This window comes from Gallus gallus (assembly GCF_016699485.2).
Source record: "Gallus gallus isolate bGalGal1 chromosome 36 unlocalized genomic scaffold, bGalGal1.mat.broiler.GRCg7b 36_unloc3, whole genome shotgun sequence".
Taxonomy (NCBI): Eukaryota; Metazoa; Chordata; class Aves; order Galliformes; family Phasianidae; genus Gallus; species Gallus gallus.
Genome location: NW_024095963.1, coordinates 17,289 through 37,916, shown reverse-complemented (window position 1 = coordinate 37,916; position 20,628 = coordinate 17,289). Strand labels below are relative to the sequence as shown.

At 60.8% G+C, this 20,628-nt stretch overlaps 1 protein-coding gene across 1 annotated transcript; it reads left to right on the top strand.

Annotated features, from left to right (window-relative positions):
* The first annotated feature begins 1,885 nt into the window (after positions 1-1,885).
* ALDOA (aldolase A, fructose-bisphosphate) lies at positions 1,886-20,344 on the top strand. Its single transcript, XM_040656847.1, has 4 exons — positions 1,886-2,008; positions 4,818-4,992; positions 13,945-14,144; positions 20,188-20,344. Exons 1-4 carry the CDS (start codon positions 1,901-1,903, stop codon positions 20,281-20,283), a joined length of 579 nt encoding a protein of 192 aa, XP_040512781.1. The 5' UTR covers positions 1,886-1,900; the 3' UTR covers positions 20,284-20,344.
* The last annotated feature ends 284 nt before the right edge of the window (positions 20,345-20,628 follow it).

The following is a 20,628-nucleotide window of genomic DNA, read 5'->3' as shown; positions in this document are numbered from 1 at the left end:
TTAATGGGGGTTGGGGGGCACTTAAAGGCACTTAAGGGGGGTTTGGTGGCACTTAAGGGCACTTAAAGGGGGTTGAGGGGCAGTTAAGGGCACTTAAGGGGGGTTGAGGGGCAGTTAAAGGCACTTAAGGGGGGTTGGGTGGCACTTAAGGGCACTTAAGGGGGGGTTTGGTGGCACTTTGAGGTGAGGTTTGGTGGCACTTAAGGGGGCTTTGGTGGCACTTAAGGGGGGTTGGGGTGGCACTTAAGGGGGGTTGGTGGCACTTAAGGGGGGTTGGGTGGCACTTAAGGGGGGTTGGTGGCACTTAAGGGACATTGGGGGGCACTTAAGGGGGTTTGGTGGCACTTTGAGGTGAGTTTGGTGGCACTTAAGGGGGCTTTGGTGGCATTTAAGGGGGTTGGTGGCACTTACGGGGGGGTTGGGTGGCACTTAAGTGGGGTTGGTGGCACTTAATGGACATTGGGGGGCACTTAAGGGGGGTTTGGTGGCATTTAATGCGGGTTTGGTGGCACTTAAGGGGGCTTTGGTGGCTCTTATGGGGCTTTGGTGGCACTTAAAGGGGGTTGGTGGCACTTAAGGGCACTTAAGGGGGGTTGGTGGCGCTTAAGGGGCACTTAAGGGGGGGTTTGGTGGCACATTGAGGTGGGTTTGGTGGCACTTAAGGGGGCTTTGGTGGCACTTAAAGGGGGTTGGGGGGCACTTAAGGGGGGTTTGGTGGCACTTAAGGGGGTTGGTGGCACTTAAGGACATTGGGGGCACTTAAGTGGGGTTTGGTGGCACTTAATGGGGCTTTGGTGGCACTTAAGTGGGGTTTGGTGGCACTTAATGGGGCTTTGGTGGCACTTAAGGGGGGTTGGGTGGCACTTAAGGGCACTTAAGGGGGGTTTGTGGCACTTAAGGTGGCTTTGGTGGCACTTAAGGGCACTTAAAGGGGGCTTTGGTGGCACTTAAGGTGGCTTTGGTGGCACTTAAGGGCACTTAAGGGGGCTTTGGTGGCACTTAAGGGCACTTAAGGGGGGTTTGGTGGCACTTAAGGGGGGTTGGGGGGCACTTAAGGGGGATTTGGTGACACTTAAAGGGGGTTTGGTGGCACTTAAGGGGGTTTGGTGGCACTTAAGAGCTCTTAAGGGGGGTTGGGTGGCACTTAAGGGCACTTAAGGGGGGTTTGTGGCACTTAAGGGGGCTTTGGTGGCACTTAAGGGCACTTAAGGGGGGTTTGGTGGCACTTAAGGGGGGCTTTGGTGTCTCTTATGGGGCTTTGGTGGCACTTAAGGTGGCTTTGGTGGCACTTAAGGGGTCTTAAGGGGGGTTGGGTGGCACTTAAGGGCTCTTAAGGGGGCTTTGGTGGCTCTTATGGGGCTTTGGTGGCACTTAAGGGGGGTTGGGTGGCACTTAAGGGGGGTTGGTGGCACTTAAGGGACATTGGGGGGCACTTAAGGGGGATTGGTGGCACTTAAGGGGGGTTGGGGGACACTTAAGGGGGCTTTGGTGGCACTTAAGGTAGCTTTGGTGGCACTTAAGGGCACTTAAGGGGGCTTTGGTGGCACTTATGGGTCTTTGGTGGCACTTAAGGGGGGTTGGGGGGGCACTTAAGGGCACTTAAGGGGGCTTTGGTGGCACTTAAGAGCTCTTAAGGGGGCTTTGGTGGCACTTAATGGGTCTTTGGTGGCACTTAAGGGCACTTAAGGGGGCTTTGGTGGCACTTATGGGTCTTTGGTGGCACTTAATGGGGCTTTGGTGGCACTTAAGGGCACTTAAGGGGGCTTTGGTGGCACTTATGGGTCTTTGGTGGCACTTAATGGGGCTTTGGTGGCACTTAAGAGCTCTTAAGGGGGGTCGGTGGCACTTAAGGGGGGTTGGGGGTCCCGTGGGGGTGCTTTGATGTCCCCCCCCCCCTCTGATGTCCCCCCCGTCCCCCCCCCAGAACGGCATTGTCCCCATCGTGGAGCCCGAAATCCTCCCTGACGGTGACCACGACCTCAAACGCTGCCAATACGTCACTGAGAAGGTATGGGGTGACCCCAATGTCCCCAATGTCCCCAACGTGGCCCTATGGGGTCCCTATGGGGTCCCTATGGGGTCTGTATGGGGTCTTTATGGGGTTGTCAATGTCCCCATGGGGTCCCTATGGGGTCCCTATGGGGTCCTTATGGGGTCCCTATGGGGTCCCCAATGTCCCCAGTGTGTTCCTATGGGGTCCCTATGAGGTCCCTATGGGGTCCCCAATGTCCCCAAGTTGTCCCTATGGGGTCCCTATGGGGTCCCCAAGGTGTCCCTATGGGGTCCTTAAGGGGTCCCTATGGGGTTCTCAATGTGTCCATGGGGTCCCTATGGGGTCTCTGTGGGGTCCCCAAGGTGTCCCTATGGGGTCCCTATGAGGTCCCTATGGGGTCCCCAATGTCCCCAAGTTGTCCCTATGGGGTCCCTATGGGGTCCCCAAGGTGTCCCTATGGGGTCCTTAAGGGGTCCCTATGGGGTTCTCAATGTGTCCATGGGGTCCCTATGGGGTCTCTGTGGGGTCCCCAAGGTGTCCCTATGGGGTCCCCAAGATGTCCCCAGTGTGTTCCTATGGGGTCCCTATGGGGTCCCTATGGGGTTCTCAATGTCCCCAAGGTGTCCCTATGGGGTCCCTATGGGGTCCCCAAGGTGTCCCTATGGGGTCCTTAAGGGGTGCCTATGGGGTTCTCAATGTGTCCATGGGGTCCCTATGGGGTCCCTATGGGGTCCCTACGGGGTTCCCAATGTCCCCAAGGTGTTCCTATGGGGTCTCTGTGGGGTCCCTATGGGGTCCCCAAGGTGTCCCCAAGGTGTCCCTATGGGGTCCCCAATGTCCCTATGGGGTTCCCAATGTCCCCATGGGGTCCCTATGGGGTCCCCAATGTCCCTATGGGGTCCCTATGGGGTCCCTATGGGGTTCCCAATGCCCCTTAGATGTCCCTTAATGTCCCTTAATGCCTCCAAGGTGTCCCCAAATGCCCCCAAATGTCCCTTAGATGACCCCAAATGCCCCTTAGATGTCCCCCAATGCCCCTTAGATGACCCCAAGCTGTCCCCCAATGCCCCCCAATGCCCCCATATGTCCCCAAATGACCCCAAATGACCCCAAATGTCCCCAAATGACCCCAAACGTCCCCCTTTTTACCCCCCCCCGCAGGTCCTGGCAGCGGTGTACAAAGCCCTGAGCGACCGCCCCCAAATGCCCCTTAGATGTCCCCCAATGCCCCGTAGATGGCCCCCAATACCCCTTAGCTGTCCCTATATGTCCCTATATGTCTCTTAATGTCCCCAAATGTCCCCAAATGACCCCAAACGTCCCCTTTTTTGCCCCCCCGCAGGTCCTGGCAGCGGTGTACAAAGCCCTGAGCGACCGCCCCCAAATGCCCCTTAGATGTCCCCCAGTGCCCCTTAGATGACCCCAATACCCCTTAGATGTCCCTATATGTCCCTATATGTCCCCAAATGTCCCCAAATGTCCCCAAACGTCCCCTTTTTACCCCCCCGCAGGTCCTGGCAGCGGTGTACAAAGCCCTGAGCGACCACCCCCAAATGCCCCTTAGATGTCCCCAAATGCCCCCCAGATGTCCCCCAATACCCCTTAGATGTCCCCCAATGCCCCCCAATACCCCTTAGATGTCCCTATCTGTCCCCAAATGACCCCAAATGCCCCCAAATGACCCCAAACGTCCCCTTTTTACCCCCCCGCAGGTCCTGGCAGCGGTGTACAAAGCCCTGAGCGACCACCCCCAAATGCCCCTTAGATGTCCCCCAATGCCCCCAAATGCCCCCAAATGCCCCTTAGATGTCCCCCAGTGCCCCCAAATGTCCCTTAGATGACCCCAAGGAGTCCCCCAATGCCCCCCAATGACCCCATATGTCCCCAAATGACCCCAAACGTCCCCTTTTTTGCCCCCCCCCCCGCAGGTCCTGGCAGCGGTGTACAAAGCCCTGAGCGACCACCCCCAAATGCCCCTTAGATGTCCCCCAATGCCCCCCAGATGTCCCCCAATGCCCCCCAATACCCCTTAGATGTCCCTATATGTCCCCATATGACCCCAAATGTCCCCAAATGACCCCAAACGTCCCCTTTTTTTGCCCCCCCCGCAGGTCCTGGCAGCGGTGTACAAAGCCCTGAGCGACCACCCCCAAATGCCCCTTAGATGTCCCCCAATGCCCCTTAGATGTCCCCCAATGCCCCCCAATGCCCCTTAGATGACCCCAAATGTCTCTTAATGTCCCCAAATGCCCCCAAATATCCCCAAATGACCCCAAACGTCCCCTTTTTTGCCCCCCCCGCAGGTCCTGGCAGCGGTGTACAAAGCCCTGAGTCACCACCCCCAAATGCCCCCAAATGCCCCCAAGTGCCCCTTAGATGACCCCAAATGCCCCCAATGCCCACATATGTCTCTTAATGTCCCCAAATGTCCCCAAATGACCCCAAACGTCCCCTTTTTTGCCCCCCCGCAGGTCCTGGCAGCGGTGTACAAAGCCCTGAGCGACCACCCCCAAATGCCCCCAAATGCTCCTTAGATGACCCCCAATGCCCCCAAATACCCCTTAGATGTCCCCCAAATGTCCCTATATGTCCCTTAATGTTTCTTAATGTCCCCAAATGTCCCCAAATGACCCCAAACGTCCCCTTTTTTCCCCCCCCCCGCAGGTCCTGGCAGCGGTGTACAAAGCCCTGAGCGACCGCCCCCAAATGTCCCCAAATGCCCCTTAGATGACCCCACATGCCCCCCAATGCCCCCATATGTCTCTTAATGTCCCCAAATGTCCCCAAATGACCCCAAACGTCCCCTTTTTTCCCCCCCCCGCAGGTCCTGGCAGCGGTGTACAAAGCCCTGAGCGACCACCACATTTACCTGGAGGGCACTTTGCTCAAACCCAACATGGTGACCGCGGGCCATTCGTGCACCAAGAAGTACAGCCCCGAAGAGATCGCCATGGCCACCGTCACCGCCCTGCGCCGCACCGTCCCCCCCGCAGTGCCCGGTGGGTCCCCCGGCCCCATAGGAACGGCCCCGGCCCCATAGCGCCACCCCATGGGGTCCCCGGCCCCATAGGAATGGCCTCATGGGGTCACCGGCCCCATAGGAATAGCCTCTTGGGGTCACCGGCCCCATAGGAATGAAGCCATGGGGTCACCGGCCCCATAGGAACGGCCCCGGCCCCATAGCGCCACCCCGTGGGGTCACCGGCCCCATAGGAATGGCCCCATGGGGTCACCGGCCCCATAGGAACGGCCCCATGGGGTCACCGGCCCCAGAGGAACGGCTGCGGCCCCATAGGAATGGCCACGGCCCCATAGCACCACCCCATGGGGTCACCGGCCCCATAGGAACGGCCGCGGCCCCATAGGAATGAAGCCATGGGGTCCCCATAGGAACGGCCCCATGGGGTCACCGGCCCCATAGGAATGGCCTCATGGGGTCACCGGCCCCATAGGAACGGCCCTGACCCCATAGGAACAGCCCCGGCCCCATAGCGCCACCCCATGGGGTCACCGGCCCCATAGGAATAGCCTCTTGGGGTCACCGGCCCCATAGGAATGAAGCCATGGGGTCACCGGCCCCATAGGAACGGCCCCGGCCCCATAGCGCCACCCCGTGGGGTCACCGGCCCCATAGGAATGGCCCCATGGGGTCACCGGCCCCATAGGAACGGCCCCATGGGGTCACCGGCCCCAGAGGAACGGCTGCGGCCCCATAGGAATGGCCACGGCCCCATAGCACCACCCCATGGGGTCACCGGCCCCATAGGAACGGCCGCGGCCCCATAGGAATGAAGCCATGGGGTCCCCATAGGAACGGCCCCATGGGGTCACCGGCCCCATAGGAATGGCCTCATGGGGTCACCGGCCCCATAGGAACGGCCCTGACCCCATAGGAACAGCCCCGGCCCCATAGCGCCACCCCATGGGGTCACCGGCCCCATAGGAATGGCCTCATGGGGTCACCGGCCCCATAGGAATGAAGCCATGGGGTCCCCAGCCCCATAGGAACGGCCCCATGGGGTCACCGGCCCCAGAGGAACGGCCCCCGGCCCCATAGCGCCACCCCGTGGGGTCACCGGCCCCATAGGAATAGCCTCTTGGGGTCACCGGCCCCATAGGAATGAGGTCATGGGGTCCCCAGCCCCATAGGAACGGCCCCATGGGGTCACCGGCCCCAGAGGAACGGCCCCGGCCCCATAGCGCCACCCCATGGGGTCACCGGCTCCATAGGAATGGCCTCATGGGGTCACCGGCCCCATAGGAACGGCCATGGCCCCATAGGAACACCCCCATGGGGTCACCGGCCCCATAGGAATGGCCCCATGGGGTCACCCGCCCCATAGGAACGGCCGTGGCCCCATAGGAACACCCCCATGGGGTCACCAGCCCCATAGGAATGGCCCCATGGGGTCACCGGCCCCATAGGAATGAAGCCATGGGGTCACCGGCCCCATAGGAACGGCCCCGGCCCCATAGCGCCACCCCGTGGGGTCACCGGCCCCATAGGAATGGCCTCATGGGGTCACCGGCCCCATAGGAATAGCCTCTTGGGGTCACCGGCCCCATAGGAATGAAGCCATGGGGTCACCGGCCCCATAGGAACGGCCCCGGCCCCATAGCGCCACCCCGTGGGGTCACCGGCCCCATAGGAATGGCCTCATGGGGTCACCGGCCCCATAGGAATGGCCTCATGGGGTCACCGGCCCCATAGGAATGAAGCCATGGGGTCACCGGCCCCATAGGAACGGCCCCGGCCCCATAGCGCCACCCCGTGGGGTCACCGGCCCCATAGGAATGGCCTCATGGGGTCACCGGCCCCATAGGAATAGCCTCTTGGGGTCACCGGCCCCATAGGAACGGCCCCATGGGGTCACCGGCCCCATAGGAATGGCCTCATGGGGTCACCAGCCCCATAGGAACGGCCCCATGGGGTCACCGGCCCCAGAGGAACGGCCCCGGCCCCATAGCGCCACCCCATGGGGTCACCGGCTCCATAGGAATGGCCTCATGGGGTCACCGGCCCCATAGGAACGGCCATGGCCCCATAGGAACACCCCCATGGGGTCACCGGCCCCATAGGAATGGCCCCATGGGGTCACCCGCCCCATAGGAACGGCCGTGGCCCCATAGGAACACCCCCATGGGGTCACCAGCCCCATAGGAATGGCCCCATGGGGTCACCGGCCCCATAGGAATGAAGCCATGGGGTCACCGGCCCCATAGGAACGGCCCCGGCCCCATAGCGCCACCCCGTGGGGTCACCGGCCCCATAGGAATGGCCTCATGGGGTCACCGGCCCCATAGGAATAGCCTCTTGGGGTCACCGGCCCCATAGGAATGAAGCCATGGGGTCACCGGCCCCATAGGAACGGCCCCGGCCCCATAGCGCCACCCCGTGGGGTCACCGGCCCCATAGGAATGGCCTCATGGGGTCACCGGCCCCATAGGAATGGCCTCATGGGGTCACCGGCCCCATAGGAATGAAGCCATGGGGTCACCGGCCCCATAGGAACGGCCCCGGCCCCATAGCGCCACCCCGTGGGGTCACCGGCCCCATAGGAATGGCCTCATGGGGTCACCGGCCCCATAGGAATAGCCTCTTGGGGTCACCGGCCCCATAGGAACGGCCCCATGGGGTCACCGGCCCCATAGGAATGGCCTCATGGGGTCACCAGCCCCATAGGAACGGCCCCATGGGGTCACCGGCCCCAGAGGAACGGCCCCGGCCCCATAGCGCCACCCCATGGGGTCACCGGCTCCATAGGAATGGCCTCATGGGGTCACCGGCCCCATAGGAACAGCCCCATGGGGTCACCGGCCCCATAGGAACGGCCTCATGGGGTCCCCAGCCCCATAGGAACGGCCCCATGGGGTCACCGGCCCCAGAGGAACGGCCCCGGCCCCATAGCGCCACCCCATGGGGTCCCCGGCCCCATAGGAATGGCCTCATGGGGTCACCGGCCCCATATCGCCACCCTGTGGGGTCACCGGCCCCATAGGAATAGCCTCTTGGGGTCACCGGCCCCATAGGAATGAAGCCATGGGGTCACCGGCCCCATAGGAACGGCCCCGGCCCCATAGCGCCACCCCGTGGGGTCACCGGCCCCATAGGAATGGCCTCATGGGGTCACCGGCCCCATAGGAATGGCCTCATGGGGTCACCGGCCCCATAGGAATGAAGCCATGGGGTCACCGGCCCCATAGGAACGGCCCCGGCCCCATAGCGCCACCCCGTGGGGTCACCGGCCCCATAGGAATGGCCTCATGGGGTCACCGGCCCCATAGGAATAGCCTCTTGGGGTCACCGGCCCCATAGGAACGGCCCCATGGGGTCACCGGCCCCATAGGAATGGCCTCATGGGGTCACCAGCCCCATAGGAACGGCCCCATGGGGTCACCGGCCCCAGAGGAACGGCCCCGGCCCCATAGCGCCACCCCATGGGGTCACCGGCTCCATAGGAATGGCCTCATGGGGTCACCGGCCCCATAGGAACAGCCCCATGGGGTCACCGGCCCCATAGGAACGGCCTCATGGGGTCCCCAGCCCCATAGGAACGGCCCCATGGGGTCACCGGCCCCAGAGGAACGGCCCCGGCCCCATAGCGCCACCCCATGGGGTCCCCGGCCCCATAGGAATGGCCTCATGGGGTCACCGGCCCCATATCGCCACCCTGTGGGGTCACCGGCCCCATAGAAACGACCCCATGGGGTCACTGGCCCCATAGGAATGGACCCAGCCCCATAGCATTGCCCCATGGGGTCACCGGCCCCATAGGAATGGCCTCATGGGGTCACCGGCCCCATAGGAACGGCCCCGGCCCCATAGCGCCACCCCGTGGGGTCACCGGCCCCATAGGAATGGCCTCATGGGGTCACCCGCCCCATAGGAACGGCCGTGGCCCCATAGGAACACCCCCATGGGGTCACCGGCCCCATAGGAACGGCCCCATGGGGTCACCGGCCCCATAGGAACGGCCTCATGGGGTCACCAGCCCCATAGGAACGGCCCTGACCCTATAGGAACAGCCCCGGCCCCATAGCACAACCCCATGGGGTCCCCAGCCCCATAGGAATGAAGCCATGGGGTCACCCGCCCCCTAGGAACGGCCGTGGCCCCATAGGAACACCCCCATGGGGTCACCAGCCCCATAGAAACAGCCCCGGCCCCATAGCGCGACCCCATGGGGTCCCCATCCCCATAGGAATGAACTCACATAACCCCCCCCCCCATGATGTCCCCCATAGACTCCCACAGCGGCGCCCCCCCCTCAAAAGTCACCCCATAACCCCCCCCTTTCAACCTGAACCCCCACCCCAATGGTGCCCCCCCCTCTTATAGACCCCCCCCCAATGGTGCCCCCCCCCAAATTACCCCCCCATATTACCCCCCCCCAAAATTACCCCCCCATATTACCCCCCCCCCCGTCCATCACTTTCCTATCCAGAGGCCTAAGTGAGGAGTAGGCCTCAGTCAACCTAAACGCCTCCCCCACCCCAAAAATGGTGCCCCCCCCCAAGTTGTGCCCCCCCCAATGGTGCCCCCCCCCTTATAGACCCCCCCAGTGGTGCCCCCCCCCAAATTACCCCCCCATGTTTCCCCCCCACACCCCCTTTTCCCCCTCCCCGGCCATCACTTTCCTATCCAGAGGCCTAAGTGAGGAGTAGGCCTCAGTCAACCTGAAGGACGCCCCCCCACCCCAAAAATGGTGCCCCCCCCTCAAGTTGTGCCCCCCCAATAGTGCCCCCCCCCTTATAGATCCCCCCAATGGTGCCCCCCCCCAAATTACCCCCCCATATTACCCCCACACACCCCCTTTCCCCCCCCCAGGCATCACTTTCCTATCCAGAGGCCTAAGTGAGGAGTAGGCCTCAGTCAACCTAAACGCCCCCCCCACCCCAAAAATGGTGCCCCCCCCCCAAGTTGTACTCCCCCCAATGGTGCCCCCCCCCTTATAGACTCCCCCAATGGTGCCCCCCCCCCCATATGACCCCCCCATATTTCCCCCCCCACCCCCCTTCCCCCCCCCAAGCCATCACTTTCCTATCCAGAGGCCTAAGTGAGGAGTAGGCCTCAGTCAACCTGAATGCCCCCCCACCCCAAAAATGGTGCCCCCCCCTCAAGTTGTGCCCCCCCCCCAAATTACCCCCCCATATTACCCCCCCACACACCCCCTTTCCCCCCCCCCAGGCATCACTTTCCTATCCAGAGGCCTAAGTGAGGAGTAGGCCTCAGTCAACCTAAACGCCCCCCCACCCCAAAAATGGTGCCCCCCCCCAAGTTGTTCCCCCCTCAATGGTGCCCCCCCCTTATAGACACCCCCCCATATTACCCCCCCCCAAATTACCCCCCCATATTTCTCCCCCACACCCCCTTTCCCCCCCCCCAGGCATCGCTTTCCTATCCAGAGGCCTAAGTGAGGAGTAGGCCTCAGTCAACCTGAACGCCCCCCCCACCCCAAAAATGGTGCCCCCCCCCAAGTTGTGCCCCCCCCAATGGTGCCCCCCCCCAAATTACCCCCCCATATTACCCCCCCCCAAAATTACCCCCCCATATTACCCCCCCCCCCCGTCCATCACTTTCCTATCCAGAGGCCTAAGTGAGGAGTAGGCCTCAGTCAACCTAAACGCCTCCCCCACCCCAAAAATGGTGCCCCCCCCCAAGTTGTGCCCCCCCCAATGGTGCCCCCCCCCCTTATAGACCCCCCCAGTGGTGCCCCCCCCCAAATTACCCCCCCATGTTTCCCCCCCCACACCCCCTTTTCCCCCTCCCCGGCCATCACTTTCCTATCCAGAGGCCTAAGTGAGGAGTAGGCCTCAGTCAACCTGAAGGACGCCCCCCCACCCCAAAAATGGTGCCCCCCCCTCAAGTTGTGCCCCCCCAATAGTGCCCCCCCCCTTATAGATCCCCCCAATGGTGCCCCCCCCCAAATTACCCCCCCATATTACCCCCACACACCCCCTTTCCCCCCCCCAGGCATCACTTTCCTATCCAGAGGCCTAAGTGAGGAGTAGGCCTCAGTCAACCTAAACGCCCCCCCCACCCCAAAAATGGTGCCCCCCCCCCAAGTTGTACTCCCCCCAATGGTGCCCCCCCCCCTTATAGACTCCCCCAATGGTGCCCCCCCCCCATATGACCCCCCCATATTTCCCCCCCCACCCCCCTTCCCCCCCCCAAGCCATCACTTTCCTATCCAGAGGCCTAAGTGAGGAGTAGGCCTCAGTCAACCTGAATGCCCCCCCACCCCAAAAATGGTGCCCCCCCCTCAAGTTGTGCCCCCCCCCCAAATTACCCCCCCATATTACCCCCCCACACACCCCCTTTCCCCCCCCCCAGGCATCACTTTCCTATCCAGAGGCCTAAGTGAGGAGTAGGCCTCAGTCAACCTAAACGCCCCCCCACCCCAAAAATGGTGCCCCCCCCCAAGTTGTTCCCCCCTCAATGGTGCCCCCCCCTTATAGACACCCCCCCATATTACCCCCCCCCAAATTACCCCCCCATATTTCCCCCCCCACACCCCCTTTCCCCCCCCGGCCATCACTTTCCTATCCAGAGGCCTAAGTGAGGAGTAGGCCTCAGTCAACCTGAACGCCCCCCCCACCCCAAAAATGGTGCCCCCCCCCAAGTTGTGCCCCCCCAATAGTGCCCCCCCCCCTTATAGACCCCCCCAATGGTGCCCCCCCCAAATTACCCCCCCATATTTCCCCCCCCACACCCCCTTTCCCCCCCCGGCCATCACTTTCCTATCCAGAGGCCTAAGTGAGGAGTAGGCCTCAGTCAACCTGAACGCCCCCCCCACCCCAAAAATGGTGCCCCCCCCCAAGTTGTGCCCCCCCAATAGTGCCCCCCCCCTTATAGACCCCCCCAATGGTGCCCCCCCCATATTACCCCCCCATATTTTCCCCCACACCCCCTTTCCCCCCCCCCCGGCCATCACTTTCCTATCCAGAGGCCTAAGTGAGGAGTAGGCCTCAGTCAACCTAAACGCCCCCCCACCCCAAAAATGGTGCCCCCCCCCAAGTTGTGCCCCCCCCAATGGTGTCCCCCCATATGACCCCCCCATATTCCCCCCACACACCCCCTTTCCCCCCCCCGTCCATCGCTTTCCTATCCAGAGGCCTAAGTGAGGAGTAGGCCTCAGTCAACCTGAACGCCCCCCCCCACCCCAAAAATGGTGCCCCCCCCCAAGTTGTGCCCCCCCAATAGTGCCCCCCCCCTTATAGACCCCCCCAATGGTGCCCCCCCCCAAATTACCCCCCCATATTACCCCCCCCACACCCCCTTTTCCCCCCCCCCAGCCATCACCTTCCTATCCAGAGGCCTAAGTGAGGAGTAGGCCTCAGTCAACCTGAACGCCCCCCCCACCCCAAAAATGGTGCCCCCCCCCCAAGTTGTGCCCCCCCCAATGGTGCCCCCCCCCCCAAATTACCCCCCCATATTACCCCCCCCCCAAATTACCCCCCCATATTTCCCCCCCCCACACCCCCTTTTCCCCCCCCCCAGGCATCACTTTCTTATTCAGAGGCCTAAGTGAGAAGTAGGCCTAAGTGAGGAGTAGGCCTCAGTCAACCTGAAGGATGCCCCCCCCAATTCCCCCCATATCAGCCCCCCAATGGAGCCCCCCAATGGTGCCTCCCAATGGTGCCCCCCCCATATTACCCCCCATACAACCCCCCCCACACCCCCTTTTCCCCCCCCAGGCATCACCTTCCTATCCAGAGGCCTAAGTGAGGAGTAGGCCTAAGTGAGGAGTAGGCCTCAGTCAACCTGAAGGATGCCCCCCCCCAATTCCCCCCATATCAGCCCCCCAATGGAGCCCCCCAATGGTGCCTCCCAATGGTGCACCCCCCATATTACCCCCCATACAACCCCCCCCACACCCCCTTTTTCCCCCCCCCAGGCATCACTTTCTTATTCAGAGGCCTAAGTGAGAAGTAGGCCTAAGTGAGGAGTAGGCCTCAGTCAACCTGAAGGATGCCCCCCCCAATTCCCCCCATATCAGCCCCCCAATGATGCCCCCCCCGCCCAATGGTGCCCCCCAATGGAACCCCCCCCCGCAGTGGTGCCCTCCCCCCCATATTACCCCCCCATATTACCTCCCCACCCCCTTCTTCCCCCCCCCAGGCATCACCTTCCTATCCAGAGGCCTAAGTGAGGTGTAGGCCTAAGTGAGGAGTAGGCCTAAGTGAGGAGTAGGCCTCAGTCAACCTGAAGAATGCCCCCCCCAATTCCCCCCATATCAGCCCCCCAATGGAGCCCCCCAATGGTGCCTCCCAATGGTGCACCCCCCATATTACCCCCCATACAACCCCCCCCACACCCCCTTTTTCCCCCCCCCAGGCATCACTTTCTTATTCAGAGGCCTAAGTGAGAAGTAGGCCTAAGTGAGGAGTAGGCCTCAGTCAACCTGAAGGATGCCCCCCCCAATTCCCCCCATATCAGCCCCCCAATGATGCCCCCCCCGCCCAATGGTGCCCCCCAATGGAACCCCCCCCCGCAGTGGTGCCCTCCCCCCCATATTACCCCCCCATATTACCTCCCCACCCCCTTCTTCCCCCCCCCAGGCATCACCTTCCTATCCAGAGGCCTAAGTGAGGTGTAGGCCTAAGTGAGGAGTAGGCCTAAGTGAGGAGTAGGCCTCAGTCAACCTGAAGAATGCCCCCCCCCCAATTCCCCCCATATCAACCCCCCAATGATGCCCCCCCCCCAATGGTGCCTCCCAGTGGTGCCCCCCCCATATTACCCCCCATACAACCCCCCCCACACCCCCTTTTCCCCTCCCCAGGCATCACTTTCCAGAGGCCCAAGTGAGGAGTAGGCCTAAGTGAGGAGTAGGCCTAAGTGAGGAGTAGGCCTCAGTCAACCTGAACACCCTCCCCCTCCCCCAAAACCCCCTATTATCCCCCCCCAATGGTGCCCCCCCTTTTCTGACCCCCCCTTTCCCCCTCCCTAGGCATCACCTTCCTCTCCGGAGGCCAAAGTGAGGAGGAGGCCTCGGTCAACCTGAACGCCATCAACCGCTGCCCGCTTCACCGGCCGTGGGCCCTCACCTTCTCCTACGGGCGGGCGCTGCAGGCCTCGGCCCTCAAGGCCTGGAGCGGCAAGAAGGAGAACACCAAGGCGGCCCAGGAGGAGTACGTCAAGAGGGCCTTGGTACGTTGATAATGGGGCTTTATGGGGGTCTTTTGGGGTCTTTTGGGGTCTTTTGGGGTCTTTTGGGGTCTTATGGGGTCAGGGGTCTTGGGGGTGCTGTTACATCGAGTCACCACCAGGGGGCGCTGTGGGTTGGGTTCAATGGGGGTCCTATTGGGTTGGGGGGTCCTATGGGGTCCTATGAGGTCTTAAGGGGTCTTATGGGGCGTTATGGGGGTCATATTGGGTCCTATGGGCCTTGGTACGGAGATATGGGGGTTTATGGGGTTCTTATGGGGCGTTATGGGGGTCTTCTGGGGGTCTTCTGGGGTCTTCTGGGGTCGGGGGTCTTGGGGGTGCTGTTACATCGAGTCACCACCGGGGGGCGCTATGGGTTGGGGTATATGGGGGTCCTATGCGGTCTTATGGGGCGTTATGGAGATCTTATTGGGTCCTATGGGCCTTGGTACGTTGATAATGGGGCTTTACGGGGTTCTTACGGGGGTCTTTTGGGGGTCTTTTGGGTCTTACGGGGTCTTATGGGGGTCTTATGGGGTCAGGGTCTTTGGGGTGCTATTACATCGAGTCACCACCAGGGGGCGCTGTGGGTTGGGTTCAATGGGGGTCCTATTGGGTTGGGGGGTCCTATGGAGTCTTAAGGGGTCTTATGGGGCGTTATGGGGGTCGTATTGGGTCCTATGGGCCTTGGTACGTTGATAATGGGGCTTTATGGGGGTCTTACGGGGGTCTTATGGGGTCTTATAGGGTCAGGGGTCTTTGGGGTGCTGTTACAATGAGTCACCACCAGGGGGCGCTGTGGGTTGAGGTTCCTATGGGTGTTATTACATCGAGTCACCACCAGGGGGCGCTGTGGGTTGGGTTCAATGGGGGTCCTATTGGGTTGGGGGGTCCTATGGGGTCCTATGGGGTCTTAAGGGGTCTTATGGGGCGTTATGGGGGTCGTATTGGGTCCTATGGGCCTTGGTACGGAGATATGGGGGTTTATGGGGTTCTTATGGGGCGTTATGGGGGTCTTCTGGGGGTCTTCTGGGGTCTTCTGGGGTCAGGGGTCTTGGGGGTGCTGTTACAATGAGTCACCACCAGGGGGCGCTATGGGTTGGGGTATATGGGGGTCCTATGGGGTCTTATGGGGCGTTACGGAGATCTTATTGGGTCCTATGGGCCTTGGTACGTTGATAATGGGGCTTTACGGGGGTCTTTTGGGGGTCTTTTGGGGTCTTATGGGGTCTTATGGGGTCAGGGGTCTAGGGGGGGTTTTGTTACATCGAGTCACCACCAGGGGGCGCTGTGGGTTGGGTTCAATGGGGGTCCTATTGGGTTGGGGGGTCCTATGGAGTCTTAAGGGGTTTTATGGGGCGTTATGGGGGTCTTCTTGGGTCCTATGGGCCTTGGTACGTTGATAATGGGGCTTTATGGGGGTCTTACGGGAGTCTTTTGGGGTCTTACGGGGTCTTATGGGGGTCTTATGGGGCCAGGTGTCTTTGGGGTGCTGTTACAACGAGTCACCACCAGGGGGCGCTGTGGGATGGGTTCTGTGGGGTCTTATGGGCGTTATGGGGGTCTTATTGGGTTCTATGAGCCTTGGTACGGAGATATGGGGGTTTATGGGGTTCTTATGGGGCGTTATGGGGGTCTTATGGGGTCTTATGGGGTCAGGGGTCTTGGGGGTGCTGTTACATCGAGTCACCACCGGGGGGCGCTATGGGTTGGGGTATATGGGGGTCCTATGGGGTCTTATGGGATCTTATGGGGCGTTATGGAGATCTTATTGGGTCCTATGGGCCTTGGTACGTTGATAATGGGGCTTTACGGGGTTCTTACGGGGGTCTTTTGGGGGTCTTACGGGGTCTTTTGGGGTCTTATGGGGTCTTATAGGGTCAGGGGTCTTGGGGGTGCTGTTACATCGAGTCACCACCAGGGGTGGTGTGTGGGGTGTGTTCTGTGGGTTTGGGGGTCTTATGGGGGTCTTATGGGGGTCTTATGGGGTCCTATAGGGTCGGGGGGTGTTACGAGGGTGTTATGGGGTCCTATGGGGTTGGGGGGTCCTATGGGGGTCTTATGGGTTTCTATGGGGTTTGGGGGTCTTACCAGGGGTCTTATGGGTTCCTATGGTGTTGGGGGTTTTATGGGGGTCTTATGAGCTCCTATGGGATTGAGGGGTCTTATGGGGGTCTTATGGGGTCCTATGGGGGTCTTATGGGGTCCTATGGGGGTCTTATTGGGTCCTATGGGGTTGGAGGGTCTTATGGGGGTCTTATGGGGCCGTATGGGGTTTGGGGGGTCTTATGGGGTTCCTATAGGTTCGGGGGGTGTTACGGGGGTGTTATGGGGCCCTGTGGGGTTTGGGTGTCCTATGGGGGGTCTTATGGGGTCCTATGGGGTTCTTACGGGTTCCTATGGGGTTTGGGGGTCTTATGGGTTCTTAAGGGGTTTGGGGGGTCTTATGGGGCTCTTATGGGGTCCTATGGGGGTCTTATGAGTTTCTATGGGGTTGGGGGTCTTATGGGGGTTATATGGGGTCCTATGGGGTCTTATGGGGGCCTTGTGGGTGTTGTTACACCGAGTCACCACCAGGGAGGCGCTGTGGGTTGAGGTTCCTATGGGTGTTGTTACATCCAAGCACCACCAGGGGGCGCTGTGGGGAGCGTTCTATTGGATCCTATGGGGTCTTGGGGGTCTTATGGGGGTCTTATGGGGTCCTATAGGGTCGGGGGGTGTTACGGGGGTGTTATGGGGCCCTGTGGGGTTTGGGTGTCCTATGGGGGTCTTATGGGTTCTATGGGGGTCTTATGGGTTCCTATGGGGTCTTATGGGGGTCTTGCGGGTGTTGTTACACCGAGTCACCACCAGGGGGCGCTTATGGATTCGTATGGGGTTGGGGGCTCTTACGAGGGTCTTATGGGGTCCTATAGGGTCGGGGGGTGTTACGGGGGTGTTATGGGGTCCTATGGGGTTGGTGGGTCTTACGGAGGTCTTATGGGGTTATATGGGGGTCTTATGGGGTCCTATGGGTTCTTATGGGGGTCTTATGGGTGCTGTTACATCGAGTCACCACCAGGGGGCGCTGTGGGGAGTGTTCTATGGGATCCTATGGGGTCGGGGGGTCTTATGGGAGTCTTATGGGGCCGTATGGGGTTTGGGGGATCTTATGTTGTTCGTATTGGGTCGGGGGGTGTTACGGGGGTGTTATGGGGCCCTGTGGGGTTTGGGTGTCCTATGGGTGGTCTTATGGGGTCCTGTGGGGGTCTTATGGGCTCCTGTGGGGTTGGGGGTCTTGTGGGTGTTGTTACACCGAGTCACCACCAGGGGGCGCTGTGGGGAGTATTCAATGGGATCCTATGGGGTCGGGGGGTCTTATGGGGGTATTGTGGGTGTTGTTACACCGAGTCACCACCAGGAGGCGCTGTGGGGAGTGTTCTATGGGATCCTATGGGGTTTTATGGATTATTATGGGGTTCCTATAGGGTCGGGGGCTCTTATGGGGTTCCTATAGTGTCTGGGGGTATAATGGGGTCCCCCAGGTGACCCCATTTCCCCCCCCATTCCGTTTTCTAGGCCAACTCCCTGGCATGCCAGGGCAAATACACCCCCACCAGGGGGCGCTGTGGGGAGTGTTCTATGGGATCCTATGGGGTCGGGGGGTCTTATGGGGGTCTTATGGGGTCCTATGGGGGTCTTATGGGTTTCTATGGGGTTACAGGGTCTTATGGGGTTCTATGGGGTTCTTATGGGTTTCTATGGGGTTGGGAGTCTTATGGGGTCCTATGGGTTCTTATGGGGGTCTTATGGGTGTTGTTACACCGAGTCACCACCAGGGGGCGCTGTGGGTTGAGGTTCCTATGGGTGTTGTTACATCCAAGCACCACCAGGGGGCGCTGTGGGGAGCGTTCTATTGGATCCTATGGGGTCTTGGGGGTCTTATGGGGGTCTTATGGGGTCCTATAGGGTCGGGGGGTGTTACGGGGGTGTTATGGGGCCCTGTGGGGTTTGGGTGTCCTATGGGGGTCTTATGGGGTCCTATGGGGGTCTTATGGGGTCCTATGGGGTCTTATGGGGGTCTTGTGGGTGCTGTTACACCGAGTCACCTCCAGGGGGCGCTGTGGGGAGTATTCAATGGGATCCTATGGGGTTGGGGGGTCTTATGGGGGTATTGTGGGTGTTGTTACACCGAGTCACCACCAGGGGGCGCTGTGGGGAGTGTTCTATGGGATCCTATGGGGTTTTATGGGTTCTTATGGGGTTCCTACAGGGTCGGGGGGTCTTATGGGAGTCTTTTGGGGTTCCTATAGGGTCTGGGGGTGTAATGGGGTCCCCCAGGTGACCCCATTTCCCCCCCCCCGTTCCGTTTTCTAGGCCAACTCCCTGGCATGCCAGGGCAAATACAGCCCCACCAGGGGGCGCTGTGGGGAGTGTTCTATGGGATCCTATGGGGTCGGGGGGTCTTATGGGGGTCTTATGGGGTCCTATGGGGGTCTTATGGGTTTCTATGGGGTTACAGGGTCTTATGGGGTTCTATGGGGTTCTTATGGGTTTCTATGGGGTTGGGAGTCTTATGGGGTCCTATGGGTTCTTATGGGGGTCTTATGGGTGTTGTTACACCGAGTCACCACCCGGGGGCGCTGTGGGTTGAGGTTCCTATGGGTGTTGTTACATCCAAGCACCACCAGGGGGCGCTGTGGGGAGTGTTCTATGGGATCCTATGGGGTTTTATGGGTTCTTATGGGGTTCCTATGTGGTCGGGGGGTCTTATGGGGTTCCTATAGTGTCTGGGGGTGTTATGGGGTCCCCCAGGTGACCCCATTTCCCCCCCCCGTTCCGTTTTCTAGGCCAACTCCCTGGCATGCCAGGGCAAATACAGCCCCACCAGGGGGCGCTGTGGGGAGTGTTCTATGGGATCCTATGGGGTCGGGGAGTCTTATGGGAGTCTTATGGGGTCCTATAGGGTCGGGGGGTCTTATTGGGTTCTTATGGGGTCCTATGGGGGTCTTATGGGGATCTTATGGGGTCCTATGGGGTTGGGGGGTCTCATGGGGGTCTTGTGGGTGTTGTTACACCGAGTCACCACCAGGGGGCGCTGTGGGGTTTGTTCTATGGGATCCTATGGGGTTTGGGGGTCTTATGGGGGTCTTATGGGGTTGTATGGGGTTTGGGGGGTCTTATGGGGTCCTATAGGGTCGGGGGGTGTTACGGGGGTGTTATGGGGCCCTGTGGGGTTTGGGTGTCCTATGGGGGTCTTATGGGGTTCTATGGGGGTCTTATGGGTTCCTATGGGGTCTTATGGGGGTCTTGCGGGTGTTGTTACACCGAGTCACCACCAGGGGGCGCTGTGGGGAGTATTCAATGGGATCCTATGGGGTCGGGGGGTCTTATGGGGGTCTTCCGGGTGTTGTTACACCGAGTCACCACCAGGGGGCGCTGTGGGGAGTGTTCTATGGGATCCTATGGGGTTTTATGGGCTCTTATGGGGTTCCTATAGGGTCGGGGGGTCTTATGGGGTTCCTATAGGGTCTGGGGGTGTAATGGGGTCCCCCAGGTGACCCCATTTCCCCCCCCCCGTTTTGTTTTCTAGGCCAACTCCCTGGCATGCCAGGGCAAATACAGCCCCACCAGGGGGCGCTGTGGGGAGTGTTCTATGGGATCCTATGGGGTCGGGGGGTCTTATGGGGGTCTTATGGGGTCCTATGGGGGTCTTATGGGTTTCTATGGGGTTACAGGGTCTTATGGGGTTCTATGGGGTTCTTATGGGTTTCTATGGGGTTGGGAGTCTTATGGGGTCCTATGGGTTCTTATGGGGGTCTTATGGGTGTTGTTACACCGAGTCACCACCAGGGGGCGCTGTGGGTTGAGGTTCCTATGGGTGTTGTTACATCCAAGCACCACCAGGGGGCGCTGTGGGGAGCGTTCTATGGGATCCTATGGGGTTTTATGGGCTCTTATGGGGTTCCTATAGGGTCGGGGGCTCTTATGGGGTTCCTATAGGGTCTGGGGGTGTAATGGGGTCCCCCAGGTGACCCCATTTCCCCCCCCCCGTTTTGTTTTCTAGGCCAACTCCCTGGCATGCCAAGGGAAATACACCCCCAGCGGCCACGCGGGGGCGGCCGCCAGCGAATCCCTCTTCATCTCCAACCACGCCTACTGAGGGGCCGTCGCCGGGAGACCCCCCCCCAAAATCCCCCCCCCCCCCCCAAACCCCCCCCTATGACACCCCCCCTCCTCGAGCCCCCCCCATAACCCCCCCCCCCCCATAACCCCCCCCAAACCCCCCCCATGTCCCCCATTGGGAACCCCAATGTCACCCCCCCCCCCCCAAAATCCCCCATTGGGACCCCCCAATGTCCCCCCCCCCCAAAGCCCCCATTGGAACCCCCATTGCCCCCCATTGGGACCCCAAATGTCCCCCCCCCACCCCAATATCCCCCATTGGGACCCCCAATGCCCCCCCCAAAGTCCCCCCATGTCCCCCATTGGGACCCCCAATGTCGCC

Coding starts and splice junctions, on each gene's coding strand:
- ALDOA (XM_040656847.1), top strand. CDS start 1,901: ATGTCCCCCCCGTCCCCCCCCCAGAACGGCATTGTCCCCATCGTGGAG. Junction 4,993..13,944: donor CGTCCCCCCCGCAGTGCCCG/GTGGGTCCCCCG, acceptor CCCCCTCCCTAG/GCATCACCTTCCTCTCCGGA. Junction 14,145..20,187: donor AGTACGTCAAGAGGGCCTTG/GTACGTTGATAA, acceptor TTTGTTTTCTAG/GCCAACTCCCTGGCATGCCA.